This window comes from Coregonus clupeaformis, chromosome 19 (assembly GCF_020615455.1).
Source record: "Coregonus clupeaformis isolate EN_2021a chromosome 19, ASM2061545v1, whole genome shotgun sequence".
NCBI lineage: Eukaryota > Metazoa > Chordata > Actinopteri > Salmoniformes > Salmonidae > Coregonus > Coregonus clupeaformis.
Window position 1 is genome coordinate 609,496 of NC_059210.1, and position 15,053 is coordinate 624,548.

The 15,053-nt window shown below is 44.1% G+C and overlaps 1 protein-coding gene across 1 annotated transcript in view; it reads left to right on the forward strand.

Annotated features, from left to right (window-relative positions):
- LOC121556826 (collagen alpha-6(IV) chain-like) overlaps positions 1-15,053 on the forward strand; it is an 85,308-nt gene that overhangs the window by 58,986 nt on the left and 11,269 nt on the right. Inside the window, exons 23-24 of the mRNA XM_045205190.1 lie at positions 12,503-12,610; positions 12,875-13,012. Coding sequence (XP_045061125.1) covers positions 12,503-12,610; positions 12,875-13,012 — 246 coding nt within the window. The remainder of the gene's footprint in view (positions 1-12,502; positions 12,611-12,874; positions 13,013-15,053) is intronic.

Sequence of the window (15,053 nt, forward strand, 5' to 3'; positions counted from 1 at the left end):
TTTATCCAAAGCGACTTACAGTCATGTGTGCATAAATTTTTACGTATGGGTGGTCCCGGGGATCGAACCCACTACCCTGGCGTTACAAGTGCCATGCTCTACCAATTGAGCTACAGATCTTTGGTCTGACAGATGTTTACGTGACGCCCAGAATGCATTGTAGAATGTCAACAAAAAAGGTGCCACACATAGCTGGCAAATAGCTTAGCATTAGCTCATTTTGGTTGAGGTCGGGGGATTGTGGAGGCCAGGTCATCTGATGCAGCACTCCATCACTCTCCTTCTTGGTCAAATAGCCCTTACACAGCCTGGAGGTGTGTTGGGTCATTGTCCTGTTGAAAAACAAATGATAGTCCCGCTAAGCCCAAACCAGATGGGATGGCGTATCGCTACAGAATGATGTGGTAGCCATGCTGGTAAAGTGTGCCTTGAATTCTAACTAAATCACAGACAGTGTCACCAGCAAATCCAATTTGGACTCCAGACCAAAGGACACATTTCCACCAGTCTAATGTCCATTGCTCATGTTTCTTCTTATTATTGGTGTCCTTTAGTAGTGGTTTCTTTGCAGCAATTCGACCATGAAGGCCTGATTCACACAGTCTCCTCTGAACAGTTGATGTTGAGATGTGTCTGTTACTTGAACTCAGTGAAGTGTTTATTTGGGCTGCAATTTCTGAGGCTGGTAACTCTAATGAACTTATCCTCTGCAGCAGAGGTAACTCTGGGTCTTCCAATTCCTTTTGTTGTCCTCATGAGAGCCAGTTTCATCATAGCACTTCATGGTTTTTGCGACTGCACTTGAAGAAACTTTCAAAGTTCTTGACATTTTCCGTATTGACTGACCTTCATGTCTTAAAGTAATGACGGACTGTCGTTTCTCTTTGCTTATTTGAGCTGTTCTTGCCATATGCCAATATGGACTTGGTATTTTACCAAATAGGGCTACCTTTTGTATACCCCCCAAAAAAAAGCTGTCATCAAGGCAAAGGGTGGCTATTTGAAGAATCTCAAAAATAACATATAACTACATGATTCCATATGTGTTATTTCATAGTTTTGATGTCTTCACTATTATTCTACAATGTAGAAAATAGTACAAATAAAGAAAAACCCTTGAATGAGTAGGTGTGTCCAAACCTTTAACTGGTACTGTACATACTGTATGCTACAGTAGAAACGACAACACGATATACAGAAAATAAGGCACTTACTTTGATAGGAACGCACACATCCAAAGTTATTATTTGTAAGGAAAACAACAATGCAACAATGTGAGTGCCAGCCAGAAAATGTGCCAGTTCGTGCAAGACTGCGTAAATGTCTGCGTACTTGATGTGCTGAAAAAATGGGGAAGGGCTCTCCTCGAAGAGGGAAGTTTGTCCGTCTAAGTAAAGCCTCAAATATAAATTGTCCGCAACACTGAAATGGGCTACTTCTATGTGAATTAATGAGGAGGCGGAAAACACACCAAGTCAAACTGTTGTTAGAAAATACAACTTGTTCGAAATTAATTTGACAAGTTGAAACATAGTCTATAGATAATTAGCAGGCAGCGCGTGTTAACTGTCCTGTTGCGTAAAAATCACATTTTGGAACAGTGAGTGCATTCTTACATCACGTGCATAAAACAACTCACGCTGGGGTGACCGTTTAGAGATATTTGGAACTCACGAGTGAAAAGGTTAAGCATGTACCAGTGCCAACCAGGTACATGTTTGGGGTGGAGATCACAGAAATGTACAATAGGTGTGGCAGAGGTGTGTCTATAGATATGCGTATGTGGACACCTGCTTGTCAAACATCTAATTCCAAGATCATGAGGATTAATATGGAGTTGGTCCCCCCTTTGCTGCTATAACAGCCTCCACGCTTCTGGGAAGTCTTTCCACAAGATGTTGTAACATTTTTGCGGGGACTTGCATCCATTCAGCCACGAGGTTGGGCACAGATATTGGGCGACTAGGCCTGCTCACAGTAGGCGTTCCAATTCATCCCAAAGGTGTTCGGTGGGGTTGATGTCAGGGCTCTGTGCAGGCCAGTCAAGTTCTTCCACACCGATCTTGAGAAACCAGGTAGCGTTTTCCTGGAAACCCAGATTAGTCCGTCGAACTGCCAGATGGTGAAGCGTGATTCATCATTCCAGAGAACGTGTTTCCACTGCTCCAGAGTCCAGAGTCCAATGGCGGTAAGCTTTACACCACTCCAGCCGATGCTTGGCATTGTGCATGGTGATCTTAGGCCATGGAAACCCATTTCATGTAGCTCCCGACGAACAGTTCTTGTGCTGACTTTGCTTCCAGAGGCAGTTTGGAACTCGGTAGAGAGTGTTGCAATGGAGGACAGACGATTTTCATGTTCTATGCGCTTCAGCACTCGGCGGTCCCGTTCTGTGAGCTTGTGTGGCCTACCACTTCGCAGCTGAGCCGTTGTTGCTCCTAGACGTTTCCACTTCACAATAACAGCACTTACAGTTGAAGAACTGACTTGTTGGAAAGGTGGAATCCTATGACGGTGCCACGTTGAAAGTAACCGAGCTCTTCAGTAAGGCCATTCTACTGCTAATGTTTGTCTATGGAGATTGCATGGCTGTGTGCTTGATTTTATACACCTGCTAGCAACGGGTGTGGCTGAAATAGCCGAATGCACTAATTTGAAGGGGTATCCACACACTTTTGTGTGTGTATATATAGTGTAACTAGGTGAGACAACAACACATCACAATCGTATCAGGTAAATATTCCCTCAACAAAGTATTTCTCAGTCAGTGCTAGTGGGAAAAAATGTTTTTGGGGGGTGTCATTGGAGGCGCTGTGATAGTTATTTAAGATACTCTTCAAAGCGGTAGGGTTTCAGACTTGTTTGAAAGATGGGCAGGGACTTTAGGGGGAAGCTTGTTCCACTATTGGGGTGCCAGGACAGAGAAGAGCTTTGACTGGGCTGAGCGGGAGCTGAGACGAGGCCAAGAGACGAGAGGTGGAGGAACGGAGTGCTCGGGTAGGGATGTGGGGTTTGAGCATAGCCTGAAGGTAAAGAGGTGCAGTTCCCCTTGCTGCTCTGTCGACAAGCACCAGGGTCTTGAAGATGATGCGAGCTTTGACTGGAAGCCAGTGGAGTGTGCGGAATAGCGGGGTGAAATGGGAGAACTTAAGAATGTTGAACACCAGGCGGACTGCAGCATTCTGGATAAATCGCAGGGGTTTGATGGCACAAGCAGGGAGCCCAGCCAACAGAGAGTTGCAGTAGTCTAGGTGGGAAATGACAAGTGCCTGGATTAGGACCTGCGCTGCTTCCTGTTTGAGGAAAGGTCGTACTCAATGGATGTTGTAGAGCATGAACCTGCAGCAGCGAGTCACTGCTTTGATGTTTGCAGAGAACGACAGGGTCACGCCAAGGTTCTTTGCACTCTTGGAGGGGGACACCGTAGAGTTGTCAACCGTGATGGAGAGGTCTTGAAGCAGGCAGGCCTTTCCCAAGAGGAAGAGCAGCTCTGTTTTGTTGAGGTTGAGCTTACATTTTACATTTTAGTCATTTAGCAGACGCTCTTATCCAGAGCGACTTACAGTTAGTGAATACATCTTTTTTTTATACTGGCCCCCCGTGGGAATCAAACCCTGGCGTTGCAAACGCCATGCTCTATCAACTGAGCTACATCCCTGCCGGCCATTCCCTCCCCTACCCTGGACGACGCTGGGCCAATTGTGCGCCGCCCATGAGTCTCCCGGTCGCGGCCGGCTGCGACAGAGCCTGGATTCGAACCAGGATCTCTAGTGGCACAGTTAACACTGCGATGCAGTGCCTTAGACCACTGCGCCACTCAGGAGAGTCAGCGCAGCTTGAGGTGGTGGGCCGACATCCAATCTGAGATGTCTACCAGGCCACCTAATTTATACATTGATTAGAGCTATTATAGGTAAATGAGTAGGCTTAATATGTTTGGAGAAGGGGATGATAAATACAAATATCAAGAAAGCATAGCGATTGCTTTGGATTCTTTATCCTTATGATCCCTGGAGACTAATGTGAAATCAGTCATATGGCAGCGAACTGAAAATCCAATCAACATGACAGGTATTTCAGACCCTTTTCCACAGTGAAGTAGCCTAGGCTATAAATAGCTGTTCCATTATTCAGATAATACAGTTAATTGTATGGCCTCATAACTATGTGATCATGCTCTCCGTAGTGATGTGATTAAGACTTTTAAGCAGGTCAACATTCACAAGGCCACACGGATTACCAGGACAGGTACTCCGAGCATGCGCTGACCAACTGGCAAGTGTCTTCACTGACATTTTCAACATGTCCCTGACTGAGTCTGTAATACCAACATGTTTCAAGCAGACCACCATAGTCCCTGTGCCCAAGGACACTAAGATAACCTGCCTAAATGACTACCAACCCGCAGCACTCACGTCTGTAGCCATGAAGTGCTTTGAAAGGCTGGTCATGGCTCACATCAACACCATTTTCCCAGAAACCCTAGACCCACTCCAATTTGCATACCACCCCAACAGATCCACAGATTATGCAATTTCTAATGCACTCCACACTGCCCTTTCCCACCTGGATGAGAGGAACACCTACGTGAGAATGCTATTCATTGCTCAGCGTTCAACACCATAGTGCCCTCAAAGCTCATCACTAAGCTAAGGACCCTGGGACTAAACACATCCCTCTGCAACTGGATCCTGGACTTCCTGACGGGCCACCCCCAGGTGGTAAGGGTAGGTAACAACACATCTGCCACGCTGATCCTCAACACGGGGGCACCTCAGGGGTGCGTGCTCAGTCCCCTCATGTACTCCCTGTTCACCCATGACTGCATGGCCAGGCACGACTCCAACATCATTATTACGCTTGCCAACGACACAATAGTAGTTGGCCTGATCACCGACAACGATGAGACAGCCTATAGAGAGGAGGTCAGAGACCTGGCCGTGTGGTGCCAGGATAACAACCTCTCCCTCAACGTGATCAAGACAAAGGAGATGATTGTGGACTACAGGGAAAAAAAAGAGGACTGAGCACGCCCCCATTCTCATCGACGGGCAGTAGTGGAACAGGTTGAGAGCTTCAAGTTCCTTGGTGTCCACATCATCAACAAACAATCATGGTCCAAACACACCAAGACAGTTGTGAAGAAGGCACGACAAAGCCTATTTCCCCTCAGGAGACTGAAAAGATTTGGCATGGGTCCTCAGATCCTCAAAAAGTTCTACAGCTGCACCATCGAGAGCATCCTGACTGGTTGCATCACCGCCTGGTATGGCAACTGCTCGGCCTCCGACCGCAAGGCACTACAGAGGGTAGTGCGTAAGGCCCAGTACATCACTGGGGCCAAGCTTCCTGCCATACAGGACCTCTGTACCAGGCGGTGTCAGAGGAAGGCCCTAAAAATTGTCAAAGACTCCAGCCACCCTAGTCATAGACTGTTCTCTCTGCTACCGCACAGCAAGCGGTACCGGAGTGCCAAGTCTACGTCCAAAAGTCTTCTTAACAGCTTCTACCCCCAAGCCATAAGACTCCTGAACAGCTAATCATGGCTACCCGGACTATTTGCATTGTCCCCCCCCCCCCACACCTCACCCCACCCCCTCTTTTACGCTGCTGCTACTCTGTTTATTATCAATGCGTAGTCACTTTAACTCTACCCACATGTACATATTACCTCAATTACCTCGACTAACCGGTGCCCCCGCACATTGACTCTGTACCGGTACCCCCTTTATATAGCCTCCCTACTGTTATTTTATTTGACTGCTGCTCTTTAATTATTTTTTATTTAACACAATTTTTTTACTTATCCATTTTTTATTTAACACTTTTTTACTTAAAACTGCATTGTTGGTTAAGGGCTTGTAAGTAAGCATTTTACTGTAAGGTCTACACTGGTTGTATTCGGCGCATGTGGCAAATACAATTTGATTTGATTTAGTACTATAACAAATAAATAAAAAAGTCAAGTAGAACAAAAACATACAAGAAAGAAATAAGAGAACACGAGAAAGTAAGTTTTATATATAGGTCAGTGCCAATACCATATTTACAATGTGCAAGGATACTGGAGTGGTAAGGTTAGATATGTATAGGGGTAACGTGACTAGGCATCAGGATATATGATCAACTGAATAGCAGCAGCGTACAGTGAGGGGAATAAAGTATTTGATCCCCTGCTGATTTTGTATGTTTGCTCACTGACAAAGAAATTATCAGTCTATAATTTTAATGGTAGGTTTATTTGAACAGTGAAAGACATAATAACAACAAAAAAATCCAGAAAAACGCATGTCAAAAATGTTATACATTTATTTGCATTTTAATGAGGGAAATAAGTATTTGACCCCTCTGCAAAAAATAAAGTAGTACTTGGTGGCAAAACCCTTGTTGGCAATCACAGAGGTCAGACGTTTCTTGTAATTGGCCACCAGGTTTGCACACATCTCAGGAGGGATTTTGTCCCACTTCTCTTTGCAGATATTCTCCAAGTCATTAAGGTTTCGAGGCTGACGTTTGGCAACTTGAACCTTCAGCTCCCTCCATAGATTTTCTATGGGATTAAGGTCTGGAGACTGGCTAGGCCACTCCAGGACCTTAATGTGCTTCTTCTTGAGCCAATCCTTTGTTGCCTTGGCCGTGTGTTTTGGGTCATTGTCATGCTGGAATGCCCATCCACAACCCATTTTCAATGCCCTGGCTGAGGGAAGGAGGTTCTCACCCAAGATTTGACGGTACATGGCCCCGTCCATCGTCCCTTTGATGCAGTGAAGTTGTCCTGTCCCCTTAGCAGAAAAACATCCCCAAAGCATAATGTTTCCACCTCCATGTTTGACGGTGGGGATGGTGTTCTTGGGGTCATAGGCAGCATTCCTCCTCCTCCAAACACGGCGAGTTGAGTTGATGCCAAAGAGCTCCATTTTGGTCTCATCTGACCACAACACTTTCAACCAGTTCTCCTCTGAATCATTCAGATGTTCATTGGCAAACTTCAGACGGGCATGTATATATGCTTTCTTGAGCAGGGGGACCTTACGGGCGCTGCAGGATTTCAGTCCTTCACAGCGTAGTGTGTTACCAATTGTTTTCTTGGTGACTATGGACCCAGCTGCCTTGAGATCATTGACAAGATCCTTCCGTGTAGTTCTGGGCTGATTCCTCACCGTTCTCATGATCATTGCAACTCCACGAGGTGAGATCTTGCATGGAGCCCCAGGCCAAGGGAGATTGACAGTTCTTTTGTGTTTCTTCCATTTGCGAATAATCACACCAACTGTTGTCACCTTCTCACCAAGCTGCTTGGCTCTGGTCTTGTAGCCCATTCCAGCCTTGTGTAGGTCTACAATCTTGTCCCTGGCATCCTTGGAGAGCTGTTTGGTCTTGGCCATGGTGGAGAGTTTGGAATCTGATTGATTGATTACTTCTGTGGATAGGTGTCTTTTATACAGGTAACAAGCTGAGATTAGGAGCACTCCCTTTAAGAGTGTGCTCCTAATCTCAGCTCGTTACCTGTATAAAAGACACCTGGGAGCCAGAAACCTTTCTGATTGAGAGGGGGTCAAATACTTATTTCCCTCATTAAAATTCAAATCAATTTATAAAATTTTTGACATGCGTTTTTCTTGATTTTTTTGTTGTTATTCTGTCTCTCACTGTTCAAATACACCTACCATTAAAATTATAGACTGATCATTTCTTTGTCAGTGGGCAAACGTACAAAATCAACAGGGGATCAAATACTTTTTTCCTTCACTGTATATGATGATTGTATATGAGTGCGTGTTATGTGTGTGGGTGAGCAAATGTTGTGAGTGTTTGTTGGCGTGTGAGTGTGTAGAGTTTGTGGTCTTAGCTAACAGTGCAAAAATCAAAAATCTAATAGAAGGGTCAATGCAGATAGCCATTTTGTTAGCTATTTATTAGTCTTATGGCTTGGGGATAGAAGCTGTTTAGAGGAGCCTGTTGGTGTCAGACTTGTTGCTCAGGTACCGCTTGCCGTGCAGAAGCAGAGAGAAGAGTCTATTGCTTGGGTGGCTGGAGTCTTTAACAATTTTCCGGGCCTTCCTTTTACACCGCCTGATATAAAGGTCCTGGATGGCAGGGAGCTCGGCCCCGGTGTCCGCATCACCCTCTGTAGCGCCAATGCGAGCGAGGGCTGTGCAGTTGCCATACCGAGCAGTGATGCAGCCAGTCAAGGTGCTCTCAATGGTGCAGCTGTACAACTTTTTGAGGATTTGAGGGCCCATGCCAAATCTTTTCAACCTCCTGAGGGGGAAGAGGCACTGTCGCGCCTGCTTCACGACGGTTTGCATGTGTGTGAAACATTTTAAGTCCTTAGTGGTTTGGACACTGAGGAACTTGAAGCTCTCGACCCGCTCTACTGCAGCCTCGTCGATGTGGATGGGGGTGTGCTCTTGAGGGAGAGGTGGTTGTCCTGGCACCACACCACCTTTGGAGCCTTTCATGGATACGCAGTCGTTGGTCGAACAGGGAGTACAGGAGGGGATTAAGCACACACCCCTGTAGGGCCTCTGTGTTGAGGGTCAGTGTGGCATCGGTGATGTTGCCTACCCTCACCACCAGGAGTCGGCCCGTCAGGAAGTCCAGGATCCAGTTGCAGAGGGAGGTGTTCGGTCCCAGGGTCCCAAGCTTGTTTTTATAGCTTTTAAAACCATGAGCACAGAGAGACTGTCAATGAATTAACCAAAGAGCTGCTGTTCATGTTACATGTTTTTATTCAACACTATTACAAAACATAAAACGCGCTTCTCCCTACTTCCACTCGCGCTGCAGCTGCAATTAATGAGTAGCCAAGTGTTTCGATAGCTCTGCGTTTTTATTATTATTAGCAGCTCGTCGTGTCTGTTTTAATATCGAGGAATATTTCACTTTCTCAGGTCATAGGAACAACATGAATTTGTGCATGAGGCAGATGTGGTGCAACACGAGTTTCACCATCAGGTGGAAGACTGTCCCCTCTCTCTGAAAGGAAGGAGAGAGCAGGGACCGTGAGAGGCAGACCCTCTGTTGCTCTCTCCCTCCCGCCGCTGACAATAACGCCATGTTCACAACAACTGGAAACTCTGAAATCTCAGACTTCCGACTTCAGTGCGTTCAAGACAACTGGGAACTCAGAAAAAAACTAGATCCAACAGAAAGGTCATCCAACTCAGAATTCCAAGTCGGAAACTTTGGCATCTTTCTAGACCTCCGACTTTCCAACCTGAAGATCACTGACATCATGATTTGACCTTGTTTTTTTCCGAGTTCCCAGTTGTCTTGAAAGCACCATGACCATCAGATGCATGTACCATCAGTCCAGTAAAATATAAAAAGCTAATTATTTCCATTTATGTTCAGCTGTGCCTCGCAAGTGCTACACCAGGGGTAGGCAACCCTGGTCCTGGAGTGCCGTAGGCAAGATTAGGTGTGTTGAATTTAGGCGATCACTGAACTGATCAATTACCTCCGTTGGTATTGTGTGGTTCCTAGTTGGAACAAAATCCTGCAGTACCTGTGGCACTCCAGGAACAGGGTTGCCTACCCCAGTGCTACACCATATGATCTATTTTGTAATCAAAGCTCGAGTTTTGAAATATAATATGGTCTGAGAAGAACAATATTGGCAGGCTAGGCATATAGCCTAGCTTTTTCCACATTTTGTTACGTTACAGCCTTATTCTAAAATTGATTAAATTGTTTTTTTCTCATTCATCTACACACAATACCCCATAATGACAAAGCAAAAAACGTTTTTTAGAAATGTTTGCACATTTATTAAAAAATAAATAAATAAATATCACATTTACATAAGTATTCAGACCCTTTACTCAGTACATTGTTGAAGCAGCGATTACAGCCTTGAGTCTTCTTGGGTATGACGCTACAAGCTTGGCACACCTGTATTTGGAGAGTTTCTCCCATTCTTCTCTGCAGATCCTCTCAAGTTCTGTCAGGTTGGATGGGGAGCGTTAGATTGGGTTCATGTCCGGGCTCTGGCTGGGCCACTCAAGGACATTCAGAGACTTGTCCCGAAGCCACTCTGGAGCAGGTTTTCTAAAAGGATCTCTCCATACTTTGCTCCGTTCATCTTTCCCTCGATCCGGACTAGTCTGCCAGTCCCTGCCGCTGAAAAACATCCCCACAGCATGATGCTGCCACCACGCTTCACCGTAGGGATGGTGCCAGGTTTCTTCCAGAAATGACGCTTGGCATTCAGGCCAAGGAGTTCAATCTCGGTTTCATCAGACCAGAGAATCTTGTTTGCCTTTTAGCAAACTCCAAGCGGGCTGTCATGTGCCTTTTACTCAGGAGTGGCTTCCGTCTGGCCACTCTACCATAAAGGTCTGATTGGTGGAATGCTGCAGAGATGACTGTCCTTCTGGAAGGTTCTTCCATCTCCACAGAGGAACTTAGGAGCTCTGTCAGATTGACCATCGGGTTCTTGGTCACCTCTCTGACCAAGGCCCTTCTCCCCGATTGCTCAGTTTGGCCGGGCGGCCAGCTCTAGGAAGAGTCTTGGTGGTTCCAAACTTTTTCCATTTAAGAATAATGGAGGCCATTGTGTTCTTGGGGACCTTCAATGCTGCATAAATTTTTTGGTATCCTTCCCCAGATCTGTGCCTCGACACAATCCTGTCTCGGAGCTCTGTTCAAATTTTGTATGAATTTGTTAAAATTTCTAAACCTGTTTTCGCTTTGTCATTATGGGGTATTGTGTGTAGATTGATGAGGATTTTTTTTTTTTATGTAATTTTAGAATAAGGCTGTAACGTAAAAAAAGGTGGAAAAAATACTTTCTGAATGCATTGTATATTAGGCCTACTGCACAAACCTCATTATTACAGAACTGTTTTTATTAGGTTAATGCTACGGTAGATCTCGGCTTGCTTTTTGACTACGAAAGTGACTCAGAAAAGGTTGGTGACCACTGGTATATGGAGTCTGGGATGATGGAGTTGATGTTTGATAAACACAGCCTTTCAAAGCACTTCATGATTACAGATGTGAGCGCCACAGTGTGGCAGGTATCCTTAGAGTTCTTGGGAACAGGAATGATGGTGGTCAGCTTGAGACGTGGGGATTGAAGATTGAGACAAGGAGAGGTTGAAAATGACCGTGAATATGCCTGCCAGCTGTTCTGCACATGCTCTGAGAATGCACCCTGGAATACCGTCCGGCCCCGCAGTCTTATGAGTGTTGACCTAATTAAGAGATCACCCAGTCAGTGGCAGTGATATTGAATTGTTTGCGTTCAGTGTTACTTTTTTAATACAGTAAATAGCCTAAAGTTAAGGCTATCTTACAAACTAATGTAACATACAACCTTTTAAAATTAGTAACACATCCATGGCCACATTTTGTGGTTACTGTAACTTTACATTTCTTCCTATGTATTCATATAAAGTGTGCATGTTCAAGATAGCATGCATAGGTCTTTGCAGGTCTGTGGAGATCTTCACAATTGCTATAATAATCTGTGCACAATCTCAAACGGCATTGATCACTTACACCATGTACTTTTGATGTAATCTCAACTGCAATCCAGGTCATTTGGTTCTGCTATTAGATGAAGCACAGTGATAACATGAATCTGTTGTATAAATAGCTAAACAAAATATCTGACATTGTATTCCCATTTGAACTTTGCTATGCTTTTAAAATGGTTGAAAGCGCAGTGATGGACATTTGGGTGACAACTAAACCAGTAATCAGATTGGAATTTGGTTGTGCTTTTCGATGGTTGAAAGCATAGTGATAACACATTGGAAATTCAACTAACTATTGGCTGTCTTTTTGAGTGGGAGAATATAGATTGTAATCTCATTGATCGTCTCAACCAAATATTACCCAATTACCCACTTTTAAATGACGTGGTGTGCCCAGTGGGAAATTATTCACAATATATTTTGTGCGTAAAGGCTCTCCAAACCTGTTTTTGATGAAGTAGGTAATCTACCAATTGGTGCTGAAATGGAGACGAATATGCATATACAGTATGCAAATATTTTTATGGCTTTCTGTCATTGATCCCTAATATTCTGAACCCGTTCTCTCAATATATTATAATAAGTCTGTGGAGAAAAATCTAATTCAAGGTATACTGTATTTAAAGGGATAGCTTTACATACTGTAAATGTACTGAAAACCTTATTGAGAATCTGTTGGGAGGGTTTCCAAAGGTTGAATTACATTTTATTCAGTGCGTACAAGGAAGCTACACCTGCCTAAGGTATGTCTGAATACCAACTACTGGGAAGTGCTTCAATCAAAACACATAGGAAAGGCATACATTTCCTAAATCTGAATGGGGCCCGAAGTTATTTGAATAAAACCAAAGAATTATGAATAAACATTTGAAGTGAATAGTTTCTCCTTTTCGGTTTATTGAGAAGGCACTGAAAATAAGTTATATTTGTTCATTTATTGAATTGGAATTTCACTTTACTTACTGAATTGACTGACTTCAATTCAAATTGACCCCAAAACTGGTGTTGTCGCCCAGGTGAGAGAGGAGCTTCGGGGATGATGGGGGTCCCAGGACACCCCGGTTCCACAGGAACATGTGGCCCCCCAGGACCCAAAGGAACCAAGGGACTGCAAGGAGATGCAGGTCAGTTCCTCGTGAATGTGACCATCACCAGCATAATTAACATTAATCATGAGTGATACAGATTGAAAATAATTATAAAGCAGTAGATCCAGCTTCAGTAGGGACGATGTCACTGAAACAGCCATATAAATAGAATTACTAGTATGAACATTCCTATTGCCTTGATCTGAGAGTTTTCTCCCTTCTAGTAATTTTATTTCTATTGACACAGCAGCTTAACCCACATCCCCTTCTCTCTCTGGACATTTGTTCTTTCCTCCACAGGTCCGAAAGGAGAAAAAGGGTATGTGATCAATCCATTGATAATCCCACCTCCTCCCGGACCCGTAGGCGGACCCGGTCAACCAGGCCTTCCTGGCTTCACTGGCGGCCCGGGACCCAATGGTTTTGAGGGACAGAAAGGTAGGGCCTGATATGGGTCAACGAAAGCCCCTGAAATCTCTTGATATCTTCCTGGGTAGAGTGCTCCATGTCCTCTTACAATAAGAAGATTCGTTATTCTGTTTTCTCCCAAATTGCATTTATACAGTGAGCTCCATAATTCATTGGACAGTGACCATTTTTTTGTTATTTTGGTTCTGTACTCTAGCACTTTGAGTTTGAAAGGATACAATGACAATGAGGGTGAAGTGCAGACTGTCAGCTTTAATTTGAGGGTATTTTCATAAATATCGGATGAACAGTTTAGAGATTACAGCACCTTTTGTACATGGTCCCCCCATTTTAAGGTACTACAAGTATTTGTTAAATTGGCTTCACAGATGTGTGTCGTTAGGCAGGTGTATTAATTTGTGTCGTTAGTGAATGCAGGAGAGCTGTTGATGAATAGTATTGATTCTAGACTTTGCTATTGCCTTTGGAGATTGTTGTTGGGGTGTGACAACATGAGGAAGACAGCAGTGTCGATGGAAATGAAGCTGGCCGTCATAAGGCTCAGAAATAAAAATCAATCAATCAGGAACATTGCAAAAACCCTGGCCATGCCCAAGTCAATAATTTGGTTCATCATTAACAAGAAAAAAACAACCGGTGAACTCAATTATGTCAAAAGACCCAGTAGACCGAGGAAGACCACTGTAGTGGATGACCGGAGAATATTCTCTATGGAGAAGAAAACCCCCCTGACAACAGCCCAACAGATCAAAAACACTCTCCTGGATGCAGGTGTAGATGTGTCAAAGTCTATCATACGTAGAAGACTACACCAGCAGCACTACAGAGGGTACACTACAAGATGCAAACCACTGATAAGGCTGAAGAACAGAAAGGCGAGATTACAGTTAGCTAAAAAGCACCTAAAAGAGCCCCAAGAGTTCTGGAAAAAAGTATTGTGGACAGATGAGACAAAGATTAACATGTACCAGAGTGATGGAAAGAGGAAAGTGTGGAGAAAAAAAAGAAATGCCCATGATCCAAAGCATACCACCTCCTCCGTGAAACATGGTGGAGGGGGTGTTATGGCTTGGGCCTGTATGGCTGCCAGTGGAACAGGCTCACTTGTCTTCATCGATGATGTGACTGCAGACAGAAGTTGAACAATGAATTCTGAAGTCTACAGAAATATTTTATCTGCTCAGATAAAACCAAATGCCTCCAAACTCATTGGACGGCACTTCATCATGCAACAAGACAATGACCCTAAACATACTGCTAGAGCAACAAAGGGGTTTTTGATGGCCAAAAAGTGGAAAAACCTTGACTGGCCGAGTCAATCACCAGATCTGAATCCAATTGAACATGCATTTTACATGCTGAAGAGGAGACTTAAGGCAATAAGTCCCCGAAACAAGCAGGAACTGAAGATGGCTGCAGTACAGGCCTGGCAGAGCATCACCAGGGAAGATACCCAGCGTCTGGTGATGGCGATGCATCGCAGACTTCAAGCAGTCATTGCATGCAAAGGATATGCGACCAAATATTAACAATGATTACTTTATTCTACATTATGTTAAACTGTCCAATGATTTTTGATGCCCGAAAATGGGGGGACCATGTACAAAAGCTTCTATAATTCGTAAACGGTTCATCCGATATGTATGAAAATACCCTCAAATTAAAGCTGACAGTCTGCACTTCACCCTCATTGTCATTGTATCCTTTCAAACTCAAAGTGCTAGAGTACAGAACCAAAATAACAAAAGAATGGTCACTGTCCAGTGAATTATGGAGCTCACTGTATATACATGAAAACTATCATTCAGAATTGGTGGTTGTAGTTTCTCAGAAAGACCTCGAGGTCTTTGTGATAGTAGAAATTTAAATAAGAGGATTAGTTATTTGTTGAATATTATAAACTGGGTGGTTCGAACCCTGAGTGCTGATTGGCTGACAGCCATGGTATATCAGACCGTATACCACAGGTATGACAAAACATGTATTTTTACTGCTCTAATTACATTGGTAACCAGTTTATAATAGCAATAAGGCACCTCGGGGGTTTGTG